Source organism: Pelodiscus sinensis, chromosome 8 (assembly GCF_052426305.1).
Source record: "Pelodiscus sinensis isolate ZL-2025 chromosome 8, ASM5242630v1, whole genome shotgun sequence".
NCBI classification, from domain to species: domain Eukaryota; kingdom Metazoa; phylum Chordata; order Testudines; family Trionychidae; genus Pelodiscus; species Pelodiscus sinensis.
In genome coordinates, this window is record NC_143059.1 from 2,412,013 (window position 1) to 2,439,218 (window position 27,206).

General features: G+C 71.7%; 3 protein-coding genes across 10 annotated transcripts in view; 1 reads left to right on the forward strand and 2 right to left on the reverse strand.

Moving 5' to 3' along the window:
• The first annotated feature begins 1,653 nt into the window (after positions 1-1,653).
• WNT8B (Wnt family member 8B) lies at positions 1,654-11,272 on the forward strand. Its single transcript, XM_075934593.2, has 5 exons — positions 1,654-1,837; positions 3,238-3,376; positions 4,850-4,975; positions 8,334-8,476; positions 10,574-11,272. The coding sequence occupies exons 1-5, from the start codon at positions 1,823-1,825 to the stop codon at positions 11,120-11,122; spliced, it is 972 nt and encodes a 323-aa protein (XP_075790708.1). The 5' UTR covers positions 1,654-1,822; the 3' UTR covers positions 11,123-11,272.
• Positions 11,273-15,301: 4,029 nt separating this feature from the next.
• SEC31B (SEC31 homolog B, COPII component) overlaps positions 15,302-27,206 on the reverse strand; it is a 32,530-nt gene continuing 20,625 nt past the window's right edge. For 6 of the 8 annotated variants that reach the window (XM_089780007.1, XM_089780008.1, XM_075934588.2 and 3 more), the window contains 14 exons: positions 26,944-27,030; positions 26,635-26,740; positions 26,307-26,485; positions 25,629-25,755; positions 24,953-25,098; positions 24,142-24,315; positions 23,536-23,724; positions 22,912-23,086; positions 22,561-22,788; positions 21,171-21,226; positions 19,458-19,604; positions 18,586-18,693; positions 17,992-18,063; positions 15,302-17,013 (listed from right to left, as the gene is read on the reverse strand). In XM_089780007.1, the coding sequence (XP_089636133.1) occupies positions 16,834-17,013; positions 17,992-18,063; positions 18,586-18,693; positions 19,458-19,604; positions 21,171-21,226; positions 22,561-22,788; positions 22,912-23,086; positions 23,536-23,724; positions 24,142-24,315; positions 24,953-25,098; positions 25,629-25,755; positions 26,307-26,485; positions 26,635-26,740; positions 26,944-27,030 (1,974 nt within the window). In that variant the 3' untranslated portion in view covers positions 15,302-16,833. Of the gene's footprint in view, positions 17,014-17,991; positions 18,064-18,585; positions 18,694-19,457; positions 19,605-21,170; positions 21,227-22,560; positions 22,789-22,911; positions 23,087-23,535; positions 23,725-24,103; positions 24,316-24,952; positions 25,099-25,628; positions 25,756-26,306; positions 26,486-26,634; positions 26,741-26,943; positions 27,031-27,206 lie in introns of those variants that run through there. The other 2 variants (XM_075934591.2, XR_012905514.2) reach the window with 2 other exon arrangements.
• LOC149523961 (uncharacterized) lies at positions 19,611-21,158 on the reverse strand. The gene has a single exon (XM_089780009.1). It carries the CDS (start codon positions 20,827-20,829, stop codon positions 19,645-19,647), a length of 1,185 nt encoding a protein of 394 aa, XP_089636135.1. The 5' UTR covers positions 20,830-21,158; the 3' UTR covers positions 19,611-19,644.

Sequence of the window (27,206 nt, forward strand, 5' to 3'; positions counted from 1 at the left end):
CCCAGCCTCGTGTGCAGCTAGTGGCTCCGCTGGGCGTCCTGGCCAGACAGGCGTAAGCACACGCACAGCGCGGGTTCTGACCGTGGGACGTGCGCTCGGCCGGATCCACGGCTGGTGGAGGTTGCTGGTGGCTTCGGGGAGGGCTGGCTCGCTCATTTGCCAGGCTAGAATTTAGTCAACCAGGATGCAGCTAAGCACCGCACCCGCACCCGGGCTGGCTCCTCTGTGTCGCTGGCTATGGAACAACTTGTCTTAGTCAAGGGGGCAGGCGTGGGCCGAGACCCCAGAGGCTTTGCTCTGTCTGACTCCTGAGCGCCTCTGGTTCTGCTTTGGCCCTGGCGTGCTCGCCTGGCACGCGCAGGGGGGACGGGAGGAGGAGCAGGAGGGCTCTGGGAACAGCCGTCAGCCGGAGCGTTTACCGGAGCCGCCTTTCTGTGCGTGAGTGAAACACCCCGGGCCAGACCTCCGGACCGGAGTGTCAATCGGCAAAGGCCCGCGACGGTCAGAGGAGCGGTGCGGATTGACACCCGCCGAGGGCTGGCCATGACCCGACCTGGGCCTGCAGGCTGCTCTCCCGTAGGGGGATGCGGAGACACAGGAACTGAGCCAGTGTACGGCAGAGGGGTGGGCCCGGGAATGGGCTCTGTGGCCGCTTGCGTCTGCAAACAGGGAAGACACGCTGGGCTTGGTAGCGCCAGTCTCACATCACAGCCATCCCCACGGGCACTGGGCTGCACAGCGCCCCGGCACGGCCAGCCCAGGGCCGGCTAGCTCAGGCGGGCGAAGGAGACACACAAAGATGCTGGCCCTGGCATTAACCTTCTTGGCTTCTCAGACTGGGCTCTGGCGTGTCCAGTGCCCCTGCCACCCACCGGCTCGTCCGTCCGGAACAGCCCTCCTGCTGCCCAGGCCGCCCCCGCCCTGGCTACCAAACCTCCTGCCAGAGGCTGCTGGGGCTGGCCGGGGTCCCCAAACGGGTCTGCTCCCTCGCGGAGCCGTCCCCTGGCATCCCCGGGAACCTCCTGCCTGCTGCCGAAGGGAGGGGCGAGCGGAGCTGGGCACCTGCCCTGGGTAGCCCTGCGCTCCTGCCGGGCCGGCCTCTGCTGAAGCCTCCGCCCTGGGTCCCTGCTCCAAAGCGGCGCGGGGTTCCCCAGTGGCCCGCCGTGCCAGCAAGGAGGTTCAGCTCTCCTGCTGGCCCTGGGATGGCGGGAGAGGCCGGCCTTCCTCCCCTCCCCTCCGCCTGCCTCCTCCTGCTTGTCTTTCCGTTTCGCACGCTCCGGGCTCCGCGGAGAGCCGGGGCCTTTGCAGCTGCTGCTGCCGGCGCTGGACTGGAGCGTCCTGGCTCGCTGGCGGCATGCTGGGCGCGGAGGGAGGGGAAGGCAGGGCCCCTAGCCTGGACTGGGCCCCCACAATGCCTGTGCCTCGCCAGGGCTCGAGCCGCACTGGGAGCAGGGACCCTCCGTCACCTGCTCCCGGAGCCGGGGCTGAGCAGGCGAGTCGGAGCGGGAGCCGGGCGCTGGCATCGCTCGAGGCTGGGGGCAGGGTCCAGCAAGGAGGCGAGGGCGAGCCCCGAGATGCGGGGTTCCCCAGTCTGCCTGCCCGCTCCGGCCAGGGCCCAGCTGCTGCGCTGGCTGGGGCAGGGTGCAGGGCAGAGGGGCTGGATGGCTGGTCCCAGGCAGGGGTGGGCACGGGGTGGATCCTGCTGCGGAGGGCCCCAGGCAGGGGCTGGGAGGCGGCTGCAGGGCCCAGGGTGCTGCAGAATTTCAGGTGTCCCCCGCACTCAGGCCGCTCTCTCTCTTCCAGGTCAGTGAATAATTTCCTGATGACCGGCCCCAAGGTAAGAGAAATCCCTTTGGTCTGCACGCGGGACCCACTCGGCCCTGCTCTCTCCTGGCCGCCCAGCCAGCCTGCCCCGGGCACGGGCCGCGGGGGCAGGGGGGCGGCAGCTTGTGCGGTGCCCATCGCTGCCGGCCTGCGCCCAGTTCTGCTGGGAACCCCGGCAGCCGTCCAGGGGCAGATCCGGTGCCTCTAGCTCCCCGTAACCCAGGTCGGCTGCCTGCTCCCCCAGCCCCCAGCAGCAGGGGGGCCCGCTTGCCCAGGGCTGCCCTGCAGAGCCCAAGGCCGTCAGGCACAGGCCCCGGCAGTCAGCAGGGGTGTGCACCAAGCAGGCGTGGAAGGGTCCCATGGGAGCTCTCCACTCACTGGGACAGGGGTAGCGTTTCACACTCCTTGTGCACGGACGTGCTAACACGAGGCTGTGGCACCAGCATGAGTTCGAGCCCGTGGGGACGGGCAGCGTGGTGATTTACACGTCTGCCACACGCCGCACGGCTGTCTTGTCACCCCCTTTGCACCTTGCAAGTTACAATAATACCTAGCTCTTTTCGTCTGCAGATCTCGAAGCACGTTACAAAGGAGGTCGGTATCATGATCCCCCATGTCCCACAGGGGGAAACTGAGGCACAGGGAGGGGACGTGACTTGCCCGAGATCATATAGCCCCTGCTGGGAATAGAAGCCTAGCCTTCCAAGTCTCTGTGCTTGCTCTAGCCACTAGGCCGCATGGCACTAGTGACTACACGTGCCGGCAGGCTGGCTTTCTAGGTATGTCTGCACTGCCACGTAAGCCCAGGGTTCAAACGCTACCCCCCCTCCCGTGCTGGACCAGGGCCCACGCCTGTGCCCTATTGCCGTGCAGTGTAGACGCAGCCCCCCGGACTGGTGGGAATGGGCCCCACAGGCCGACTCCCTTTGTGCACGGGGCCGTCGGGATTCCCCGCCTTGCGCTAGGAGCAAAGGGCCACGGTGGGAGGGGGGCGCTCGGACGGGGCCTGCACAGGCAAGGGAGAGGGTGGAGCCCAGCTCGGGAACCGGGTTCAAACAGGCGCTAACCTGGGGTCCCCGAGCAGCGTCGACCCTGGAGCCCTGCAGCCTGGGGGCTGCTCAGCTGAGCGGGGAGACCCCAGGGCCGCGCTGCCCTCTGCGCCTGCACCCGGGGAGGCGGGAGAGGCAGGTGCCTGTGGATCCCATTCGGGGGCCCATGGGGGACCGTCCCGGGCTGCTCAGGGACAACACCCCGCACCGCGCTGTGCGTGCAACTGAGCCGGTGCCAGGCAGAGCTCCTGGCCCCGGCAGCGCCCCTCGGAGAGCTGCGCCAGAGCCCGACCTGTGGGGGGGCAGGCCGGGGCGGGGGTGCCGCTGCGGGAGGGCGCGTGGTGACTCGCTGCCCTCCCGGCAGGCGTACCTCATCTACTCCAGCAGCGTGGCGGCCGGGGCCCAGAGCGGCATCGAGGAGTGCAAGTTCCAGTTCGCGTGGGACCGCTGGAACTGCCCCGAGCGAGCGCTGCAGCTCTCCAGCCACGGCGGCCTGCGCAGCGGTAAGGAAAGCCTGGGCCACGGCTCCTGGGACCCCTTCGCCACAGGTTAGCGCCCGCGGCCCAGCTCTGCCTGGCAGCCCTTCCCTTTCCTCTCTGGGCACACCTTCCCTGCACCTGCCCCAGGCCTGGCCCTGGCCCTGGCACGGCTCGGGGGCTGCATCCGGACCCTGGCCTGCGCCACGGCGTGGCAGCCGTCGCCCACGGGGCTGCGTCCGGACCACGGCCTGCGCCACGGCGTGGCAGCCGTCGCCCACGGGCTGCGTCCGGATCCGGGCCTGCGCCACGGCGTGGCAGCCGTCGCCCACGGGCTGCGTCCGGATCCGGGCCAGCGCCACAGCGTGGCAGCCGTCGCCCACGGGCTGCGTCCGGATCCGGGGTTGCGCCACGGCGTGGCAGCCGTCGCCCACGGGGCTGCGTCTGGACCCTGGCCTGCGCCACGGCGTGGCAGCCGTCACCCACGGGCTGCGTCCGGATCCGGGCCTGTGCCACGGCGTGGCAGCCGTTGCCCACGGGCTGCGTTCGGATCCGGGGTTGCGCCACGGCGTGGCAGCCGTCGCCCACGGGGCTGCGTCCGGACCACGGCCTGCGCCACGGCGTGGCAGCCGTCGCCCACGGGCTGCGTCCGGATCCGGGCCTGCCCCACGGCGTGGCAGCCGTTGCCCACGGGGCTGCGTCCGGACCACGGCCTGCACCGCTGTGTGCGGCTGAGTCCCCAGTGGCTCTGGGCACCTATGCACACGCCTGGGGCTGGAAGCCCGGCAGGAGGAGCTGGCTCTGCCCTTGGGACACGGCGGGGCGGGCGGGGACGAGAGAACGGGCTGACGAGACACGTCACCAGGGCTCTGCTCAGGCCAGTGGCCGCCAGGGGCTGAGGTGCTGTTGCTGCCCGGCCCTGCTCTCCTGCCGCTGCGTGTGGGCAGGGTGCTGGGGCCTGCCAGGGTGGGCGTGGATAGGGCTCCGCCCTCCCCCGGCAAGCAGCGGCAAGACTGGGCTCCCACGGCTACCCAGGCTCACTCCGGCCCAGGGGGCTGGGACGGGGCGGTCGAGCTGGCTCCAGGGGATTGGCGCTCGGTGCCAGGGCAGGGGAGGGGAGCTGGCAAAGAACTCGCAGGCCTTTCACCCCCCGCGGATCCAGCCCCGCTGGGCCCGGAGACCCCCACCGGCTAGCTCACAGCTGAGACACTGGCGAGGCCAGGGCCGAGACACCCCCAGCTGGCGCCCCTTTGTCCCCGCCCGGCCCGGCCCAACGCCCCTTTGTCCCCGCCCGGCCCGGAGCCCCTTTGTCCCCACGTGGCTCGGCCCAACGCCCCTTCTGTGCCCGCCCGGGCTGGATGGCATTTTGCCAGCTCTCCGCCCTCCGCGTGCGGTCGCCAGTGGCGGGGCGGGGCAGGGCAGGGCGGGGCGGGGGCTGGCTGTGCTCCCAGGCGCCCGGAGCGAGGCCCCTAGCGCTCTCCCCTGTGCTTTGCCTGGCAGCCAACCGGGAGGCGGCCTTTGTCCACGCCATCAGCTCGGCCGGCGTCATGTACACGCTGACGCGCAACTGCAGCCTCGGCGACTTCGACAACTGTGGCTGCGACGACTCCCGCAACGGGCAGCTGGGTGAGCGGCCGGGACGTCGCGCGGGCCCCGGGGCAAGCCCTGAGTGTGCAGCACTGCCCCGCCCGGGCTCAGGCGCCTCCCCCAGGGCTGGTGGGAGTCAGGCGTCCTGGGGGACCGGCGGCTGATCCCGAGCAGGATTGCGGGGCCCCGGGGGGTTCGACTGCTCACTGGGGTGAGTGTGGCTTTTGAAAAGCCAAAGAGCCACAAGGCAGCAGGCAGCCAGACCCCTCCCCCCCAGCGCCGCCACTGAGCTTAGCGGGGGGGTCTCCAGACTCCCACCCGGAGCTCCCACGCCCGGGAACTTTGTGGTCAGCCCCGGGTGGGGTCCAGACACGGCTAGCCCTGGGACAGCCCAAGGGGTGACCAACGCCTGCTGGCTAGTGCACTGAGCTGGCTCACCTAACTGCACCATGGCCCTTGCTGGGTGGACTCAGAACTGCCCACGTATGTGTCATAGCCCCAGCACTGCTAATGGCGATTCTCCCTTAGTCCAGGTGACGGGAGGGGCTGTGCTTTCGCATGACCCCACAGCGGCTCTTCCCTTGTTGCTCTAGGCCTGCCCAAGGCCAGGAACCCTGCAGGAGGCAGCTAAGGTGGCTCCTTCAGACGGGCCACTGTTAGCCTGGGCCTCTTCCTACCTCGAAGCGCAGGTGCTGCTTCCTGCCACCCGTGCTCCACGCGCCTTGCCTCCAGCTCCCAGCTGCCGGCTCCTTCCTTCCCTGCAGGCAGGCCAGCCGCCCGGGACTGCCTCTGTGCACCGGTCCCCGCGGGGCCATCTTCAGCCTGCCCGCGAGGCCCTGAGCCACCCGCCGCGCTCCGCTGGCTTCTGGCAGGGAGACGCTCCGGTGCCCCCAGCCCGGACCCCGCCGCACTCCGCTGGCTTCTGGCAGGGAGACGCTCCAGTGCCCCCAGCCTGGACCCCGCCCGCCGCGCTCCGCTGGCTTCTGGCAGGGAGACGCTCCAGTGCCCCCAGCCCGGACCCCGCCGCGCTCCGCTGGCTTCTGGCAGGGAGACGCTCCAGTGCCCCCAGTCTGGACCCCGCCCGCCGCGCTCCGCTGGCTTCTGGCAGGGAGACGCTCCAGTGCCCCCAGTCTGGACCCCGCCCGCCGCGCTCCGCTGGCTTCTGGCAGGGAGACGCTCCAGTGCCCCCAGCCCGGACCCCGCCGCGCTCCGCCGGCTTCTGGCAGGGAGACGCTCCAGTGCTCCCAGCCTGGACCCCGCCGCACTCCGCTGGCTTCTGGCAGGGAGACGCTCCAGTGCGCCCAGCCAGGACCCCGCCGCGCTCCGCTGGCTTCTGGCAGGGAGACGCTCCGGTGCCCCCAGCCCGGACCCCGCCGCGCTCCGCTGGCTTCTGGCAGGGAGACGCTCCAGTGCCCCCAGCCCGGACCCCGCCGCGCTCCGCTGGCTTCTGGCAGGGAGACGCTCCAGTGCCCCCAGCCCGGACCCCGCCGCGCTCCGCTGGCTTCTGGCAGGGAGACGCTCCAGTGCCCCCAGCCTGGACCCCTCCCGCCGCGCTCCGCTGGCTTCTGGCAGGGAGACGCTCCAGTGCCCCCAGCCTGGACCCCGCCGCGCTCTGCTGGCTTCTGGCAGGGAGACGCTCCAGTGCCCCCAGCCTGGACCCCGCCCGCCGCGCTCCGCCGGCTTCTGGCAGGGAGACGCTCCGGTGCCCCCAGCCTGGACCCCGCCGCGCTCCGCTGGCTTCTGGCAGGGAGACGCTCCAGTGCCCCCAGCCTGGACCCCGCCGCGCTCCGCCGGCTTCTGGCAGGGAGACGCTCCAGTGCTCCCAGCCTGGACCCCGCCGCACTCCGCTGGCTTCTGGCAGGGAGACGCTCCAGTGCCCCCAGCCCGGACCCCTCCCGCCGCGCTCCGCTGGCTTCTGGCAGGGAGACGCTCCAGTGCCCCCAGCCAGGACCCCGCCGCGCTCCGCTGGCTTCTGGCAGGGAGACGCTCCAGTGCCCCCAGCCAGGACCCCGCCGCGCTCCGCTGGCTTCTGGCAGGGAGACGCTCCAGTGCCCCCAGCCCGGACCCCGCCGCGCTCTGCTGGCTTCTGGCAGGGAGACGCTCCGGTGCCCCCAGCCCGGACCCCGCCGCGCTCCGCCGGCTTCTGGCAGGGAGACGCTCCGGTGCCCCCAGCCCGGACCCCGCCGCGCTCCGCCGGCTTCTGGCAGGGAGACGCTCCGGTGCCCCCAGCCCGGACCCCGCCGCGCTCCGCCGGCTTCTGGCAGGGAGACGCTCCGGTGCCCCCAGCCCGGACCCCGCCGCGCTCCGCTGGCTTCTGGCAGGGAGACGCTCCGGTGCCCCCAGCCAGGACCCCGCCGCGCTCCGCTGGCTTCTGGCAGGGAGACGCTCCGGTGCCCCCAGCCAGGACCCCGCCGCGCTCCGCTGGCTTCTGGCAGGGAGACGCTCCGGTGCCCCCAGCCCGGACCCCGCCGCGCTCCGCTGGCTTCTGGCAGGGAGACGCTCCGGTGCCCCCAGCCCGGACCCCGCCGCGCTCCGCTGGCTTCTGGCAGGGAGACGCTCCGGTGCCCCCAGCCCGGACCCCGCCGCGCTCCGCTGGCTTCTGGCAGGGAGACGCTCCGGTGCCCCCAGCCCGGACCCCGCCGCGCTCCGCTGGCTTCTGGCAGGGAGACGCTCCGGTGCCCCCAGCCCGGACCCCGCCGCGCTCCGCTGGCTTCTGGCAGGGAGACGCTCCGGTGCCCCCAGCCAGGACCCCGCCGCGCTCCGCCGGCTTCTGGCAGGGAGACGCTCCGGTGCCCCCAGCCTGGACCCCGCCGCGCTCCGCCGGCTTCTGGCAGGGAGACGCTCCAGTGCCCCCAGCCCGGACCCCGCCGCGCTCTGCCGGCTTCTGGCAGGGAGACGCTCCAGTGCCCCCAGCCAGGACCCCGCCGCGCTCCGCCGGCTTCTGGCAGGGAGACGCTCCAGTGCCCCCAGCCCGGACCCCGCCGCGCTCTGCCGGCTTCTGGCAGGGAGACGCTCCAGTGCCCCCAGCCCGGACCCCGCCGCGCTCTGCCGGCTTCTGGCAGGGAGACGCTCCAGTGCCCCCAGCCCGGACCCCGCCGCGCTCCGCTGGCTTCTGGCAGGGAGACGCTCCAGTGCCCCCAGCCCGGACCCCGCCGCGCTCCGCCGGCTTCTGGCAGGGAGACGCTCCGGTGCCCCCAGCCTGGACCCCGCCCGGGGCCGACTGACCCTGGCCCCGGACACCCGCGAGGAAAGGGGAGGAGGCGGAGCGCTCACGGGAGCCGTGCCCAAGCCGGTAGCAGCGTCCACTGCGCCCAGGGCCCCTACAGCAGAGCCCCTTGCCCAGGGACCGGGCTGCTGCGGGCGCCCCTGGCACTGCCCCTCTCGCGTCTCTCCGCAGGGGGCCAGGGCTGGCTGTGGGGCGGCTGCAGCGACAACGTGGGCTTTGGGGAGGCCATTTCCAAGCAGTTTGTGGATGCGCTGGAGACGGGGCAGGACGCCCGAGCCGCCATGAACCTGCACAACAACGAAGCTGGCCGGAAGGTGAGTCCCTCCTCGCCGGCGGGGAAAGGGGGGATTGGCCGCTCTGCCCGGCCCCGCCTCTCGCTGCGCTGGAGAATGGCAGGGGAGGAGGGGGGGCAGGGCTGGGCCCGAGGGCCACGAGGGCGGCGGGGGGGGGGACTGTGGGGCCGGGCCCGAGGGGCCACGAGGGCGGCGGGGGGGGGACTGTGGGGCCAGGCCCGAGGGGCCACGAGGGCGGCGGGGGGGGGACTGTGGGGCCAGGCCCGAGGGGCCACGAGGGCGGCGGGGGGGGGGACTGTGGGGCCGGGGCCGAGGGGCCATGAGGGCGGCGGGGGGGGGGGGACTGTGGGGCTGGGCCTGAGGGGCCACGAGGGCGGCGGGGGTGGTTGGACTGTGGAAATGGCTCTTGCTCAGCCCTCAGAGGCCAGGGCTCAAGGCCCCAGCGTCTCCCGGGCCCCCGTGCAGGGAGCCTCGCTGCCATTGCCGCCGCTGCCGGCTGGGCTGGGCTATTCCGGGAGGCAGACGGAGCCCCAGGGCGCCCCGGCTCTGCACCAAGCCACAGCCTGCACTGCGGGGTCCCTGGAGGTGCCGGCACCCCGGGCTCCCTTGGCGGCCCCCAGGGCAGATCTCTTGGCCGGCCTGGGCCTTGCTGCTCCTGGGAAATCCCGACCTCTGACGGGCCGGGTCTGGGCCCCGCTCAGGGCGAATCGCTCAGACCCGGGGCTCCGTACGGCCCCGACTGGAGACCTGCAAACAGGCCACAGCCCGTCCCACCGAACGCTCCAGCCGCCATTCCGGCCAGCCGGAACCTCCCGAGCAAACCCCCCAGCTCTCCCTGCGCCCCCATCAGCCCCAGGCCGAACAGGGGAGGGGTCACCTCCCAGCCCCAAAGAACCAGCCCCAGGTCCCAGTTAATTTACACTCTGCATCATCCCCACAAGAGCTCGGGCCAGTCCCTTCGAATCTGCACTCGAAAGGGTTATTAGCAAAAGCAAGAGTCGGGCTGTTGGGGAGAACACGTCCCATGCACCAGGCGCCCAGTTCTGGCCGCAGGCTCTCGGCAGAGATGCTCCAAGCTGCCCGCTTAGCAGCCTCCGGTGTCCATCCCGTCAGGACGGGTCGGCGACCCTCCCCGGCGCGCTGCCCCTCGCAAGGCTGCATCTGGGAGCAGCAGCAGAACTGGAGCCGCCTCATGGCACTTCTATTCCTCTGGGGTCTCCCAGACTGGAGCTGATCCCACGATTCACATGCCAGCAGCCAGGAGATATGACTGGTCTGCAGGTCTCCAGGTGTGAACTGGCCACCTGGAGCCATGGGCCCTGGGGCTCTGCTAGTTAGCAGAGTCATTGGCTGAACAACCCTTCTGTACAACAGGCGGCCCAGGCCCCGGCCCGGAGCCCGTACCCGTCCCTCCCCGCAGACAGCGCCCAGGCACACGAGTAGCGCACAGGTTACTTGACAACATAGAATCAGTAGGACAGAAGCTTCCATTTGACACCTCACGTGGCCCCTCCGTACAGACTTTGTGCCCTCCCCGTGGGCACAGCAGTGATGTGGCTGCTCCCCCTAAAATCCAATAACGTGACACCCCCCCACCGTCACCGTGGCAGGGTCAGGGCCCGGCCGAGCTGTGGCCACTGAAAACGGCCCCTGCTCCGGAGGGACGCCAGAGGGCGTTTCCTGCCTGCTGGAGCCGTCTCCTGCGCCTAGGAAGGGGCTGTGGGTGACTGAGACCCAGCCCGGAGTGGCGGGCGGGCGGGGTCCAACGCTGATCCATCCAGCAGGGCGCTGGGGTCCTACACGTGGCCCTGCGACCCGCCCTGGCGTGTGGGCCGGAGGGAGGCGCGGGCAGGCCGGACGGTCGCCACCCAACCGGCAGCAGCCCCGGCGACTGGCGCACTTGGTCTCACTCGCTGTGAGCCGGGTGGGGTGGGCTTGCACATGGACACGCGCACACACTCCCACGTGTGTTCACCGCACACCGCTGCAGTGAGACACTGGCCGGCCCCCGGGGGTGAGCGTGTCCCCTGGCGAGAGCCCCCAGCAGCCGCCTCTGGCCGCCAAGGCCCTGGGCCGGCGAGCGCCTGGCTGACCGGCTGCCCTTGCTTTGTCTCCCAGGCGGTGAAGGGGACCATGAAGCGGACCTGCAAGTGCCACGGCGTGTCAGGCAGCTGCACCACACAGACCTGCTGGCTGCAGCTGCCCGAGTTCCGGGAGGTGGGCGCCCACCTGAAGGAGAAGTACCACAAGGCCCTGAAGGTGGATCTGCTGCAGGGGGCCGGCAACAGCGCGGCCAGCCGGGGCGCCATCGCCGAGACCTTCAGCTCCATCTCCACCAAGGAGCTGGTGCACCTGGAGGACTCCCCCGACTACTGCCTGGAGAACAAGACGCTGGGGCTGCTGGGCACGGAGGGCCGGGAGTGCCTGCGGCGGGGCCCGGCGCTGAGCCGCTGGGAGAGGCGGAGCTGCCGGCGGCTGTGCGGGGGCTGCGGCCTGGCTGTGGAGGAGCGGCGGGCCGAGACGGTGTCCAGCTGCAACTGCAAGTTCCACTGGTGCTGCGCCGTGCGGTGCGAGCAGTGCCGCAAGCGGGTCACCAAGCACTTCTGCGTCCGCAAGGAGAAGCGGGAGCGCGCCGGGGCCACGCGCAAGCTCAGGCGGAAGCCCTGAGGCCTCCCCGGCAGCTCCCCCGGCTCAGCCCTGCCCTGGGGCTACCGGCAGGGCCTGTCTGTGCTGGCCGGCGCCCGGTCCCACCGACCCGTGGCCCACAGAGCTGCCCCTCCGGCCTGCGGCGTGGCGGGGTGACCCTGGATTGCATGGGCAGCCCCTGGGCCCCGGGGAGCACAGGGCCCGGCGCTGCTCGGGCAGGTGCAGTGAAAGCCGGGCCCAGCAGGCGAGGGCGGTGGAAAGCCCTGGGCCGAGAAGGGCTCAGTGAGCCGCCTGGCGAGAGCCCTCCAGCCCCCGCCCCCTGGCGCGTGCGGGACAGGGCGCCGCAGCGAGAGCAAGAGCCTTGGCCCCGGGGTGGGGGGGTGGGGTCCAGGTGCTGCTTCTCCTGCCTAATCTGCTGCGGTCTGGCTGCGCCCGCCAGGGGCCCTGCGACCCGCGCGCCTGCTCCTGCCGCACCCCTGGGCCAGCACATCAGGGCTCCGCGTCACGAGGGGCTGCCCCCGGGCTCCTTGACTGGCGCAGAGCGCCCGGGGTACGGACCGGGGGTAGGAGAGTTGAGCACTTTGATGTTTAATTTATTGCACAGGGGCGGGATGGAGCCACACCACTTTGCCTTGACACTGATTGTAGCTCGCGGCGGGCGCCCCCGGACCGGCCTCCGGCGCCATCCCCTGCAGCAGCCGCTGCCGCCCGCGCGCCGCCCTCTCTTGTAGCCGTGCTTGTGAATCACTCGTCATGCAATAAACCAGTAGCCAAGTGCTTGCAAAATGCTGGGGAGTGCGATACCGGGTCCTCTGTCCTTCGCGGCTTCGCACTGCCTGGGCGAGGGCAGCCGTGGGGAGCCAAGCCCCCGCCTGGCGCCGCCCAGCCCGTAACATGCGCAGACAAGCCCGGCGCCAAGGCTCCATGGCACAGGCCGTGACCGCTTGGCGCCAAGCCAGCCGAGGGCAGGTGTGTGCGAGGGGCTACCGGGAGCCGGGCTGAGCCCCGACAGCTCGTTGCATACGTGGGAGCCCTCGGACAGCTGCCTGAGGCGAGCCCTGCCCGTGTGTCTGCCCGCGGCTCCTTCGGGCTCCAGGGCCAGGCTCCCCTGCTGTGTGTGTGTGCCCGTGTGTGTGTGCGTGAGCTGTTGTGTGCCCCCGTGCCGGTGTGTGCGTGAGCCGTTGTGTGCGTGAGCTGTTGTGTGCCAGTGTGTGCGCGAGCCGGTGTGTGTCTGTGCCGTCGCGGGGGGCACAGAGCGGCCGAGCTGCAGCCAGGGCAGGTGATGCCGTGGGAACTGCCAGCCACAGCTGGGAGTCGGAGCCGTGTCCCGAGTGGCTGGGGGAGGGCGGGAGCCGGAGGCCTCGGCCGTCCTGGCGCCACAGCAAGGAGGACTGAGCCCTGGCGGCGGGCAGGGGTCGTGCAGCGCGGGGGACTCCCGAGTCGGCGGGGCCACTGCTGACCGTGTGGCCGCCCAGTGTGGGCAGCGAGACGGACAAGCTGCCCACCGGCTGGCCTGCCCCAGACGCTGGGCATGGCCCTGGGCAGCCAGCAACGGCCACTGCTGCAGCTTCTCCAAGCATGGATCTGAGTGGCCTCTGCCCGGCCCCCTTGCTCCGGGGCTGGGGACGCTCGGTGCCCTGGTAACCATCTCTGAAATGCAAACCCGGCTCGCCCACCGCAAGCCCATCCCCCAGCCGTCAGGCAACTCCGCAAACTGCTCCCCCGCACCCTGTTAGTGCCCAGAGAGAGCACACGGATCAGTGCGAGCACCTTGCACGGGACTCGCTCCCTCTCCCACGTGCACGGGACACTGAGTGTTGCTACCCCTGCACCGTGAGAATAGTGTCGGGAACACCCGGCAGAGCACAGCCACGGCCACAAGCAGGGCGCCCTCCTGACTCTGCCCAGACTCCCCGTGTGGCAAAGCGACCTCCCTCGGCTCCGGTGCCACCCAGGGGCCTGCTGGCCTGGCTCTCCAGCTGTCCCATCCCCGCTCCCGGGCTCAGCCCCTGCCTGGTGTCCCCCTCAGCTCCCTGCCACCAGCTGCGTGCCTGAGACAAGGACCCCTCAGGCCCGGCAGGGCAGCCGGAGCCCCGCGAGTCGTCTTTGGGCCCAGGCTGGGGGCTCGCTGCCTCTGAGGGCGCGGACGGGTGCAGGACCAGGCCGAGACCCTGCGGGCTGCTTCCCCCACACAGCCGGGAGCTCTCTCCTGGCTTCCTCTGCCCAGCGCGGGTCGTGGGGGGGCCCCGCCCCCCCCCCTGCCTTGGCGCGCACGAGGCCCCGGGCCTCTCTTTCACTGGTGCATTATTCCCTGCACAATCGGTGCCTCGGGAGGGGCCTCCAATCAGCAGTGACACCTGTGGGCGAGGGCCGCACACTGCCCCCGCCCCGCCCAGGCCGAGCAGGCGGCCCGCTGGGAGTGCCCCCGCCGGGGGGCCAGCCCCTCCGCCCGGCCTTTCTGTGCGAGGCCAGGCCGGCCCGGCAGCTGCACAGGGCACTGACCCCGCAGCAGGCCGGGGCCACGCCGGGCGCAGGCAGCCCTGCGGCGAGGGCGGCCGGCCATTGTGCTGCGGGATTGGACGCTTCCCCGTATTCATTGCGCTTTAATGAAGGCGCATTCCTGCGAGGAGAAATATTTACGTTCGGCTTCCCAGGTGGCCACCTCTGCCCGGCTGACACACAAACAGCTGCCTTCCAGGCCCGGCCTCGTCCCGGCAGGCTCAGACGGGAACCAAATGCTAATAACGCGCCAGCCAGCCCCTCGGCCGGAGTCAATGGGAAACCCATTTCACATGCTAATCCCCGCCGGCCTCCACACAACCCCTTTTCCGAAAGTGTTTGGGAAAAGTCCTTGTGGGGCGTTTTCAACTCCCCGTCGCGCGGATTCCTTCTTGTCTTAGGCCCCGGCCTCTGTGTGGGTCTCTCACTCCAGCCGGGCTGCTTACAAAAAATCCCAACAAAGACTTTGGAGTTCATCAGCCTCCCACTGAAATTCACAGCTGCTGAACAAACTAATCCCCTCTCCAGGCCTTTCTTCCTTTCAATGGGCTCTTGGCTTCAAAGGCACTTTGGGAACGGACTGTGCAAGGGCTCACACTGCTCCCTCAATAGAAGTTAGTGCAAGTATTATGCTGCGAGCAAGTGGCTTTACAAACAAACCCTGCCTGGCAATCTCGCCCCCCCGCCTCACACAAGCCTCGCCCGCGGCCTGGTCCCTGCTCTTCGGGGAGACGCTGCGGCACAGCCAGCGGCCTGGGCGCCCACCAGCAGCTGCCAGCCCTTGGCCCCTGCCCTGCCATCAGCCAGCCTTGTGGGGGAAGGGGAAGACTAGACTGGGACTAGTTTATGAGCGGCAGTGCAGCCCAGTGGCTAGAGCACACGGCTGGGATTCCAGAACACGGGGCTCTCATACTGGCCTGCTCGGCCTGACCCCTGGGATCCATGGGAGGAAGGGAAACGCTAAGCGTAATATGGGGGAATCCCTGAGCCTGGGGGTGCTGGGCTGGGGCCGAGCCTTCGCAGGAAGGCCCAGGCAGCTCAGAGAGCCCCCAGGTGCCTCATGCTACCCCAGGGAACCGCCAGGCAGGCCTTGGCCATCGTTTCAGAGCTGGGCAGGGCCCGGAGCCGCTGTGCGTGTTCAGGCACGGGGGGGCACTGGCCCCTGGGCGAGCCGAGCTGGGAGCTGAAATATTTGCATGGATGTAGGAGCCAGAGGCCTGGAGCCAGGGCCCCGGCGCACACGGAACCCCACCCACACGTGGGGAGAGGGGCCTGCGCTGAAGCGCATCCAGGCTGAGGCAGGCGTATTCTGGTGGCAGAGGGACTAAATGACTTGCCCAGGGTCACATGGGGCAGCGGCGCCAGAGCCAGCAATGGCCCCTAGCTCTCCCAGGTGCCGTCCCCACTTGGTGCCCCCTGCAGAACCCTCCTCCGTGGCCCGCGGGACAAGGGCAGACACACCAGCCGCACACAGCATGACGACAGACTGCAAACCCTGCCAGCCCTTTTCGGGCCCCAGGGGAGCCTGGCTCCCCCCGCCGAGAGGCAGAGGCCCGAAGCGCCGGGGGAAGCGTCCGTTTGCAGCGGTGCCGGCCGCAGAGGCTGGCTCTGCCCTTCGCCCCCGAGCGCTGCGGAGACGGCAGCTGCCCCCAGGCCCCCCCAGAGCCAGGGAGACACCGCAGCCAAGGAACGAGATGCCCGTTTCCCAAGAAGCATCTTTATTGAGGCACTTGGTGCTGAGAGACGCCCGAGGGGCCCGGCCAGCAGCCGTCTCCCGTGTGCCGGACCGGCAAGGTACACGTGCCCCGCAATACCCGCCTGCCACGCGCCGCCCCGGGGCTCCACTAGAGCCTGCCGGGCGCAGGGGAGACGTGGCCAGACGTGGCTGGGAGGGACGCTCAGGGCCTCCTGTGGCGACCCCCGGCCAGCTCGGAAATCCCAGCCCTGGCCGGGTGGGGTGGGGGGCAGCCCAACCCAGCAAAGGGAAGCAGGGCTGAGCAGAGGCCGGTGCCCCCGTTTACTGGTGGCCGCAGGGGTAGGGGGCAGAGCCAGGGGTCTCCCCCTTCCCAGAGGGAGCCCAGGAGGCCCCTCGCTTTGCCTGGTGCAGGTGCCGGGCTGGAGCGCAGCCGCCTCCTCTGGCGGCAGGATGGGGAGGAGCAGGCGCAGCTGCTCGGGGGTCTCAGTGCAGGCTGAGCGGCCCGGCCACACGCCGAGCGGGCCCCGAGCCACGGGACGGACGGCCAGTGCCTGCAGGGGCCCGGCCACACGCCGAGCGGGCCCCGAGCCACGGGACGGCCGGCCAGTGCCTGCAGGGGCCCAGCCACACGCCGAGCGGGCCCCGAGCCACGGGACGGCCGGCCAGTGCCTGCAGGGGCCCGGCCACACGCCGAGCGGGCCCCGAGCCACGGGACGGACGGCCAGTGCCTGCAGGGGCCCGGCCACACGCCGAGCGGGCCCCAAGCCACGGGACGGCCGGCCAGTGCCTGCAGGGGCCCGGCCACACGCCGAGCGGGCCCCGAGCCACGGGACGGCCGGCCAGTGCCTGCAGGGGCCCAGCCACACGCCGAGCGGGCCCCGAGCCACGGGACGGACGGCCAGTGCCTGCAGGGGCCCAGCCACACGCCGAGCGGGCCCCAAGCCACGGGACGGACGGCCAGTGCCTGCAGGGGCCCAGCCACACGCCGAGCGGGCCCCGAGCCACGGGACGGACGGCCAGTGCCTGCAGGGGCCCAGCCACACGCCGAGCGGGCCCCGAGCCACGGGACGGCCGGCCAGTGCCTGCAGGGGCCTGGCCACACGCCGAGCGGGCCCCGAGCCACGGGACGGACGGCCAGTGCCTGCAGGGGCCCGGCCACACGCCGAGCGGGCCCCGAGCCACGGGACGGACGGCCAGTGCCTGCAGGGGCCCAGCCACACGCCGAGCGGGCCCCGAGCCACGGGACGGCCGGCCAGTGCCTGCAGGGGCCTGGCCACACGCCGAGCGGGCCCCAAGCCACGGGACGGACGGCCAGTGCCTGCAGGGGCCCAGCCACACGCCGAGCGGGCCCCGAGCCACGGGACGGACGGCCAGTGCCTGCAGGGGCCCGGCCACACGCCGAGCGGGCCCCAAGCCACGGGACGGCCGGCCAGTGCCTGCAGGGGCCCAGCCACACGCCGAGCGGGCCCCGAGCCACGGGACGGACGGCCAGTGCCTGCAGGGGCCCGGCCCGGCCGGATTCACCGGCGCTCCCCCGCTAGACCCCCAGCCGGCTGGCGAGGGTCATGAGGACTTTCAGGATGGGCATGAAGCCAGACACCTCGCTGAAGCTGCTGTTGCCGACCACCTGGGTGTGCACCTGCAGGCCCTGCTGGTAGCGGCGCGCCTCCATGCAGCGCGCCATCTCGTGCAGCCCCGCCAGGATGGGAGGGGAGAGCTGTGGAGAGAGAGCAGGGCCGCTTTAGGCCCCCAGCGGCTCCCCAGCCTCCCCCGCCAGCTGCCTGACCCCCCCGCCCCTTTTACCGGCTGACGGACCCCCCGCTCCCCTCCCCCGAAACCCCCAACAGGCTGCCTGACCCCCGCCCCCCTCTGCCGGCTGATCCCCCCGCCCTCCCTCCACCGAACCCCCCGCCAGGCTGCCTGACCCCCGCCCCCCTCTGCCGGCTGACGAACCCCCCACCCTCCCTCCACCGAACCCCCCGCCAGGCTGCCTAACCCCCGCCCCCCTCTGCCGGCTGATCCCCCCGCCCTCCCTCCACCGAACCCCCCGCCACGCTGCCTGACCCCCCCCCATTCCCTCTGCCGGCTAACGAACCCCCCACCCTCCACCGAACCCCCCGCCACGCTGCCTGACCCCCCCCCATTCCCTCTGCCGGCTAACGAACCCCCCACCCTCCACTGAACCCCCGACAGGCTGCCTGACCCCGCCGCCCCCTCTGCTGGACCGAGGGTTGCCAGGGGTCCAGTACTGAACCGGACAGTCCAGTATTGGAACTTTCTGTTCTGGAAACAAATTGAGCCAATAGAACTGTTCGGTATTTTCCGATCAGACGCGATGTCGATTGCGCCGTAATGGCAAGCGTGTCCGGTATTTGTTGAAGCCGTCTGGCAACCCTAGCTGGCCCCCGTCTCCCCTGCCGGCTGCTGGCCCCCTCCCCGCCCTCTTGCCTGGCGGGTGCTGCCAGTGGCAGCAGGTGCTGCTCTGTGATGGGGCTGTCCCCACCCAGACCCCAGGGCCCAGCCTAGCGCACCCTGCAGGCAGTCTGCGTCCTGCCGGGAGGAGAGGGGCCCGCTGCCTCAGGCACGCCCGCTGGCCCCTCTCCTGCCGCACAGCGCCGGCCAGAGCTGGGAGGAGGGGAGCTCGGCTGGGCCCAGCTCTCAGCCAAGAGGGGCAGGGGCAGCTTCGCGCACTCACGGCCTGCTCCCGGAGCTTCTGGTACAAGCACTCCAGCCGCTGCCCCGCCTCCTCCAGCTTCCGCCTGGTTTTCTGGAAGGGAGAGCGCGTCTCAGCATGGGCCTCCCGGCGCCGCCGGCCTCAGCCCCGAGCGCTCCCGCCCCCGCCCAGCGCCCCGGGCGCATCCAGAGCGCTGCACCACGAGCCGGCCTGCCCCCCAGTGCCCCGGGCGCATCCAGAGAGCTGCACCACGAGCCGGCCTGCCCCCCAGCGCCCCGGCACATCCAGAGCGCTGCACCACGAGCCGGCCCGCGCCCCAGCGCCCCGGGCGCATCCAGAGCGCTGCACCACGAGCCAGCCCGCCCCCCAGCGCCCCGGCACATCCAGAGCACTGCACCACGAGCCGGCCCGCGCCCCAGCGCCCGAGGTACCACCCGGCCGGCCGGCCCGCCCCCAGCGCCCCAGGCACATCCAGAGCGCTGCACCACGAGCCGGCCCATGCCCCAGCGCCCGAGGTACCACCCGGCTGGCCCGCCCCCCAGCGCCCAGCTCCGGGGCCTGCGCGCTCGCTGCCAGGCCGGCCCAGGAGGAAAAGCAGCTGCGGAGACGACTCACGGGGTCGGTGGCGACGGCAGCGCAGCGCTGCACCAGCCCTTCGAAGCTGCTCTTCAGCCCCTGGTGCTGTGGGGGCAGCTCCTTCCTCTCCAGCCTCTCCGTGGGCAGCTGGCACCAAACGAAAAGCAGCCATGGAGCCGAGCCCAGGGCAGGTGAACTCCCGGCCCTGCACCCCAAGCAGCCCGAGCCTCCGCCTTTGGGCGCCACCACCCCGTAGCCCGGGGCGGGGCTCAGAACGCGCTACAGGCTGGCCGGGGCGTTTGGCGAGGTGGGGGCTCAAAGGCAGAATCCCCCCATTGCGCTCTGAAAGCATCCACCGCCAACCATGACTGGTGTAGAGAAAGGAGATCAGACAGTGCTATTTACTCAAACACAAGAACTAGGGGTGACCCAATAGGCAGCAGGTTTAAAACGAACCAAAGGAAATTTTTCTTCACACAGCGCAGTCAACCTGTGGAACTCCTCGCCAGAGGGTGTGGTGAAGGCCAGGACTTGACCAGGGTTCAAGAAGGAACGAGATACATTCAGGGAGCACCTTCTGTTAGCCAGGATGGGGGGGGGGGGGTGTCCCTGGCCTCTGTCAGGGGCTGGGAATGGGAGACAGGGGAGGGGTCACGTGAGGGTTCCCTGTTCTGTTCACTCCCCCGGGGCACCTGGCACCGGCCACCGTGGGCAGGAGCCTTGGTCTGACCCACTCTGGCCGGCCCGATGGCCTCCTGCCGTGCTCACACAACACGGCTCCCCCTCCTCCCCAAGGGCCTGCGGAGGGGCAGGCTGGGACGGGGCCATGCTACGCTGGGGAAGCGGCACCAGGGCGCCACCAGGCCAGCTTCCTCTCAGCCCTGCGAGGCGCCAGGGATGCCCCGGGTTACCTGCATGCTGCCTTCTCCGGGTGCTCCCGGCGGGGCCTGGCCGGGCTCCTGGGCTCTGGGACCCAGGGGAAGCGGGGCCTGCGGCTCTGTGCACAGACTCATTACCGGAGCTGTGATGGGAGCTGGAGGGGTGAACCTCTCTGCCGCCTGCCGGGGAAGAGAGCACAGCGACGCGGCGTCAGCGCTGCTACTGAGCAACCTCAGACCTGCACCTTCCCTGGCCAGTCAGCAGCCTCGCCGGCTCGGGAGCCCCGGCCCATCCCAGAGCAGGCACACTCGGGCCCGCGGCCGAGAGCCAGGCCACGGGGGGAAGCCCCGCGGCTCGGACACCGGTCACGTGGGCACCGCTGCCTCCCAGAAAGCCGGGGCGGCTCTGCCGCGGCACGGGGCCTGGATGCGGAGATGGCCCACGGGCGCACGGCTGGGGCCAAAGCGCCAGGGCGAGTCCCAGGGTGTGGGGAAGTGTCTCGGGCAAACCCTTCACCCGCCCCAGGCAGCCTGGACTCCAGACAGAGATCAAAGGGAGCGGCTTTAACGAGAGGCTAATCCCGCTGGAGTGAGCACGGCCTGGAGCAGGTTCCCAGCCAGGCTGCCAGACAGCGCCGGGGTCTGCTCTGCACAAGAGGGGCGGGGGAAGGGTGACAGAGGGCTGCCCATTGGCCTGGCTGGGAATGGGGGGGGCGCTGGGCCCAGGAGCGCACGGGTCCTCCAGCAGGGGGCGCTGCGGGGAACGGCACAGGCAGCTGTGGGGGCGCACGGCTCCTCCAGCAGGAGGCGCTGCGGGGAACGGCACAGGCAGCTGTGCGGGCGCACGGCTCCTCCAGCAGGGGGCGCTGCGGGGAACGGCACGGGCGGCTGTGGGAGCGCACGGCTCCTCCAGCAGGGGGCGCTGCGGGGAACGGCACGGGCAGCTGTGGGGGCGCACGGCTCCTCCAGCAGGGGGCGCTGCGGGGAACGGCACCGGCAGCTGTGGGAGTGCACGGCTCCTCCAGCAGGGGGCACTGCGGGGAACGGCACGGGCAGCTGTGGGGGCGCACGGCTCCTCCAGCAGGGGGCGCTGCGGGGAACGGCACGGGCGGCTGTGGGAGCGCACGGCTCCTCCAGCAGGGGGCGCTGTGGGGAACGGCACGGGCAGCTGTGGGGGCGCACGGCTCCTCCAGCAGGGGGCGCTGCGGGGAACGGCACCGGCAGCTGTGGGAGTGCACGGCTCCTCCAGCAGGGGGCACTGCGGGGAACGGCACGGGCAGCTGTGGGGGCGCACGGCTCCTCCAGCAGGGGGCGCTGCGGGGAACGGCACGGGCGGCTGTGGGGGCGCACGGCTCCTCCAGCAGGGGGCGCTGCAGGGATGGCGCCGGGGCACAGACACATGCATTTCAATCCGGCGGCGTGAGCAGGACCCCAGCCTGGTTTCTCTCCCTGCTGTGCGGGAGGAGGGCTCGGTCTGAAAACTGTTTTCACTGTGGCGCCACCCTCGGGGACAGAGCCCTGCTCCGTGGGCCGGGAGACGCGCTAGCAGCCCCCGGCGGTGCCAGCGGGGAGAGGGCCAGTGTGCGGGGTGGGGCCCCAGGTGCTGCGGTAGGGAAAGGCCACACACTGGGCCTGGCACGCCCACTGGCCATTCAGTCCCGCCAGCTCTGGCTGCTCCCTCCCAGCGACGGGGCCGCTCCGTGCTGGCTGGCGGCACAGCCGGGCTGCGCGCGGGCCAGCACTTACCGCTTTCCTCTGAAGGCCTCCCCGGAAAGCTGAGGGCTCGCTCCAGGACTCCTGGCCTGTGGGGGGAAGGGCAAGACAGAGGCGTGAGCCCTAGAGAACTCCAGGGCACTGGGCTCCATCTCTTACTAGGCCTGGGCCTAGCCCCACCCCCACTGTGTGGGTCAGTCCACACCACGGCCCTACATTGGCACACCGCCCCGCCGCAAACTTCTCCATCCAGACCCACCCGGCACACGAGGCTCCACGTGCTACACAAGTGCAGAGCACGGCTGCTGCAGCCCCAGAACCACCACTGGGGGGATGGGGACACGCACCTCTCTGTGCCCTGGAAGGACCCCCCGCAGCACGGCCGGAAGGGAGGCAGGCGGGGTGGGGGCCCCCCCGCAGCACGGCCGGAAGGGAGGCAGGCGGGGTGGGGGAAGAGACTCTCCCTTTGCCATAGCCGGCTCAGGCCCAGCCTCGGGGAAGTGCCCCCGTTCCCTTTCAATGCAGATTCCCCCCGGGCAGAGCCTCGTGCCAGCCCCCGTGTGGTTTTTACGTTACAGACTAGCACGGCCACTGCTGTGAAGTTCCCCGGGCGCCCCCGGCCTCCTGCAGCCGAGGACAGACGGGCCCTGGCAGGACGGTCTCCGGGCCCCTCCCCTGTTGCTCGCCACATGGAGGGCAGGCTCACGGCCTTGGCCTGGCGAGCAGGGAGCGTCACATGCTCAGGCAGGCCAGGCTGGGGGGAGCCAATGGAGCCCCCGGGCCAGACGTCGGGCTCAGGAGAGCGGGTGTGTACGTGGGCTGTGCACAGCCAGCCCCATCTTCCACCCAGCCCCGGGGCTTTCAGCCAGCAGATCTAAGGCAGCCACCCCAGGCCTGGCCTCCCTCCTTACTGGGCGCCCCAGGCTGGTCGTGCCTCTGCTCCTGGGCTGGCCGGACCCCAGAGCCCACACCCGGGTGCTGCTCCACTCCAGGGCGTGGCCCCTTTGGGTCCCAGGGCACCGGGCAGACCCGCTCCCCACGGCAAGGGAGCAGCCAAGGGCCCTGCTGTGCCACGGGGGCAGGGGCCACGGGGTGGCTCCCTGGAGAGCAAGCCCGTCGCTCCAGGCCTGCTCCAGGGCTGCCGGGGGCTGGCGACCCTGCACTGGGCTCTGAGTGCGGGGGGTGCCCACGGAAACGCAGCCCCTTCTATACATACTGCCACGGAAGCCACGGCCCCCAGCTCCTCCCACGGGCACGGGGGTTGGGTGGAACCACGGGGGCCGCCCTGAGTCAGTCTCCTTAACAGTGTTTCACCCAACCTGGGGGGGGGGAAGCGGGGAGGGCTCAGCCCTTTGACAACCCCCCCCCACAACGCCACGGCACGCGCTCCCTTTGCCCCCCCAGGCTGCCCCACAGCACTCACCGGTGGGAGGGGGAGGGGTGCTGGGTGCCCCAGGCCCCCCCTGGGGGTAGCCCAGTCCCGGGGGGCAGCTGAAGGGAGCGGAAGGGGGACGTGGGGGGGGCGGGCCGGCTGCAGGCGGCTGCGCAGGGACCAAGGCTGGTGGGAAGAAGGCTGAACCCAGCGGCGGGGGCCCTGGCTGGCAGGGGAAGGCAGCGGCTCTGGTGAGCCTGGCTCCTGGCAGGCTGAAGGCTGAAATGGAACCACAGAGAAGTGTCAGCTGGCGCCCCCCAGTCCCGGTGCACGTGGCCCTGCCACAGCAAGCCCCACGGCACTGACGTGGCCGAAGCGCGCCCGCCCCTGCCCTGTACTCACCGGGCCCTGGAGCTGTGGCCGGGGCCAAGCCAGCGGCGTACGGGCAGTAGGGGCGCCAGGCTTCCGCTCCGGGGTACAGGCCGGCAGGGGGGCCGGCGCTGGGCTGGGGAGGAGCCGTGGCCACCGCTGGCGCAGGCGGGACGGGCGAAGGCCTGGACACCGGCGGGTACGCGGGCTGCAACGACAGCCACCGCCTGCGGTGAGCCCCCGGCTGGCGGCCCCCTGGGCCCAGAGCAGCGCCCAGCCCCCAGCCCCGGGCCTGACGCAGCTCCACCGGGCCGGCGCCGTGCCCACTGGCCAGGAGTGGTTCCAGAGGGCCTGGCTGCCACGAGGTCGTATTTCCAGAGCCTCCCTGCTGCAGCCCCCCGGAGGCCACGGGGTGTGCAGGAAGGAGCCGTGGCAGCCGCAGCCGTGCATGCTGGGTGCACCCGGGGCCCTGTGCGCTGGTCACTCCGGTGCCCCGGAGGCGTGAGCCCTTCCCCAAACTCTTCATGGAGAGAGCAGCCCTGGGCTCACATGGCTCACACCCAGGTCATCGGCCAGCCCTGCCGCCTCCTGGCACCGTCTCTGCCCTCCCCGGATGTGTGGCTGCCCTGGGCACGGGCCCCCGGCTCCAAGACCTACCTGCTCTGGCCGCCAGGGACCTGGCCTGCCGGCTGAGCCTCCCGGAGCCGCGCTGCTCCTGCCTGCGGCAGGCGGCTGGCTGACGGGCCCCACGTGGACACGCGTGTAGGGGAAAGGAGGCGGCTCCTGATCACCCACGCGCTCCCCCAGGGCATGGAAGAGACGGTCTCGGAGCTGCTGGATCCGGAGCTGAAGAAGGGAGGCTCAAGGAAGTGCCTTGGGAACCGTGGACGGCAGGTTCCAGAGGGCTGGGGGTAACCCCGCCGCCCCGGCAGCACCCGAGCGCCAGCCCAGGGGCCCAACGGGAACGCGCCGGCTGCCACGACCCCAGCCTGAACCAGCTGTGCCCGCGACCCCCGACACTGGGACACCCCCATTCTGTCCCCTTCCCCCAAGGGGGGCAGACACGGCCACACGGACCCCCAGAGACCCGGCCTGCCGCAGCCCCACGGGGACGCCCTCCCCTCCCCCGGCCCCCAGCGGAGACGCGCAGGCCGAGGGTGCCCTGCAGGAGAACACAGAGCACCACTCGCCAGGCAAGGACCCAATGGACAGCGGCCTGGTGCACCTGGGTCTCCGCCCCCTGCCGAGGCGCCGGTCACCCACCTCCTCCGAGCTGCGGGGCAGGCAGGTCAGTGCCGCCGCCAGGCACCCCTGCGAGGCCAAGAGGCTGGCGTAGCGCGTGATCCGCCCCGCCAGGACTGGGCCCAGGGCCGGCCCGGCGCCACCGCGGAGCAGCTCCACGGACCTGCTCAGCACCATGGCCTTCTCCACCAGCGCCTGCCAGGGCGGGAGAGACAGGCTCAGCGCGCCCACGCCGGGCTCCGGCCACGCCAGCCCGTGGGAGACACGCAAGGAGCAGCCTCGGCCGAGCCCCCCCCCGCCCCCGGGTCCGGAGCCCCCCCCAGAGCAGCAGCACCAGGCTGGGCGTCAGACTGGGCTGGGAAGAGGAGCGGGCCTTTCCCCGGGGAGCCTCCCTGAGCCCGGCACTCCTGGCGGGAGGGGAAGGGTTGAGCTGGGCTGGGGGCCGACAGCGCGAGGGGCCTGGCTGGTTCTGGACAGGACCGGAGGTGGCATTGCAGACACGTGCACCATGGCCTGGGGCCGCGGCCGCCTCCCTGCGTGGCCCAAAGACGCCGGTGGGAAGGGCAGCGCAGGGGACGGGCACTGGGCTGGGGCGCAGGCCCGGGAAAGGGGGACAGCGCCCCCGCAGGGCGCGAGGAGGGTGAGCAGAGGGCGCAGACCTCGGCACAGCACACCCCAATCACGGCCCCTCGTGCCCACAGCAGGCTTAACGCCAAGCTCCTTCAGCTGTCCCAGCACGGAGGCGAGGGGAGCCCAGCCCCGCTGCGGCCTCTTGGGGGGCCTGCTGGCGGACCCCAGCTGACGGAGGCCCCTGCCCACGGCGAAGACACACCTGCAGGGCGAGGGGCGAGGCGGTCTCGTGGCTCTTCACCCAGCACCCAGCCAGCCTCTCCGCGTTGCCGGAGGAGACGTAGCACAGGCAGGCCTCGTGGGACAGCGCCGCCACGCCGGCCGCCTCCAGGCGGGCCCCCAGCACATCTACGGGGAGACGGAAGGGGGCAGTTCCCAGGCACTCCCCCGCGGGCAGCGTCTTCTCCCTGCCCGGCCCCGTGGGGCTACAGCTACACGGCCCAGCAGAGCAGACTCGCTGGGGCCAGAGCAGCTCCTCCGGCTGATAGCAGCTCTGGCTGCCTGCCGCCAAGGCCGGGCGCCCTCCCGGTGGGACCCCCAGGGCTCTGTGCGACGGAGCTGTGAGCGCACTACAGCGCGCTGGCATTCAGCTCCTGGGCCCCACCAGGGCCAAGCGCGGGAGGAGTGACAGCAGCAGGAAGAGCCGCTTGCAGGGGGGCCCCTCTCCAAGGAGCCCCGCCCCCTTCCCAGAGGAGCCCCGCCCCCTGCTTTGGGCTTAGCCCAGGCAGCAGCAGAAAGCGCTGGCCAAAGGGGACACCGGCACAGCCTTGCCCATCCCCGGGGACTGCCGCTCACAGGACGGCTCGGGAACGCCCTGGCCCGCTTTGCAAGCCGGCTCCCCGCAGACAGCCCTCCCGCCCCCAGCAGCAGCCCCCTACCGCAGAGCTGGGCATATTCCTCGGCCTTGCAGTAGGTTAGCAAGACGGCCAGCGCCTCCTTCCAGCTCTGCAGCTCGCAGGTGCCAGCCACGGCTCGCCAGTTCTGCTGCACGACGCAGGAGAGCAGCTGCAGGGGAGCAGTGCCCAGGCTCAGCGGCAGCGGGGGGCCGGCTGCGCTCGGGTTCACAGGGCCGCAGAGCGCCCACAGGCCCCGCCTCGCCACGTCAGCACAGGCTGGCACAAGCGCTCGCTGTGCGGCATCGGGCGCCGACTGGGCCGGAGACACGGAGCGCGCCCAGAGCTCTGCACGCGGGCCGGAAACGCCTTCCTGCAGCCTGCCCTCGGCAGAGAAACCTGCCTTTCCCTGTGCGCGGCGCGGCAACAGGCACACGGAGGGCTACGGCTCTGCCCTGGCTCCTGGCTCCTGTGTCTGGAGCAATAACCCTTCTACTCTGCTGGCCGGAGGAGAGTCCCCTCCGGCTGCAGCTGGGGGCTCCCTGACGCGCTGTCACGGGGGGGGGGGGGATCCGGGAGACCCCTAGCCCGAGGGCGCCCGGGCCAGAGGCGTGAGGAGCGCAGGGTACAGAGCCTCCGCCCAGCCGCACCGCCTACACACAGTGCCCCCGTCGGCCCGCTCCTGCCCCCCGCTCTGCCTGGACACAGACCCCGGCCACGCACCTGGGACACCTTGCTTTTCCGTGTGGCAAAGTACCGCGCCTGGGTCTCCCGCAGCAGCTGCTGCCCCCCGGCCACCGCCAGAAGGATGGCCTCGGCAAAGCGGCCGGCCCGCACGCACAGCTCCACGGCGCTGGCCAGGTCCCCCAGCAGCAGCGCCTGGCTGACCAGCCCGTCCGTGTCTGCCGAGGGGAAAGGAGCTGAGCTACCGGGGCTGTGAGGACCAGCGCTGGCAGCCAGCCGCCGCCCGGCACCACAGCCCTTCCCCGTGCGCCGGAGCCAGCACTCGGGCGCCGACGGCCGGGCCGCTCCCCGGGGCACCGTGCCGTACCTGGCGTGACCGGGATGGCCAGCGGGCTCGCGTCCTGGGGGAGGAGGCTGTCGAAGAAGGACGAGGCGGACGCTGCGCCCACTTGGGCCGTCTTGCTCCCGGAGCCCTGAGCAAACAGCAGACGTGAGCCCGGCCAGAAGCACGCGCCTGACTGGCGCATTCACACGCGGAGCTGGGCGAGGGCGCTGCAGCCGGCTGGGCGACTCCAGCAGGGGAGCTGCCGGCCGCCCCCCCCTCACCCTGCCGTACCGCCAGCAGCCACGCGGTGCCCACAGCCCATTCCCCTCCCCGCCGCCCAGCACGGCCTACCTCAGCAGGCGAGGCCGCCCGAGCCACACCGTCTGCCTCGGGCACGGGCTGGCTCTCTGGCAGGCCGTTCCCCAGAAGGGCCGTGACCTGCAAGCAAAGGGAGCCACGGCGTCAGGCCTGGTTACAAATGGCCAGAGCCGGCTCCTCTCCCCTGGCCTGCGCCCTGTTATCCCCAGACCGCCACCCCGGCCCCCCCTCGGCCAGCGCCGGCTCCTCTGCCCCTGGCCTGCGCCCTGCGTTATCCCCAGACCGCCACCCCGGCC

Excerpts from the sequence above, each read along its gene's own strand:
- LOC149523961 (XM_089780009.1), bottom strand. The coding sequence starts at position 20,829 with ATGCATGTGTCTGTGCCCCGGCGCCATCCCTGCAGCGCCCCCTGCTGG.
- WNT8B (XM_075934593.2), top strand. Across the intron at positions 4,976-8,333 it reads CTCCCGCAACGGGCAGCTGG|GGGGCCAGGGCTGGCTGTGG; the intron begins GTGAGCGGCCGG and ends GTCTCTCCGCAG. Across the intron at positions 8,477-10,573 it reads ACAACGAAGCTGGCCGGAAG|GCGGTGAAGGGGACCATGAA; the intron begins GTGAGTCCCTCC and ends TTTGTCTCCCAG.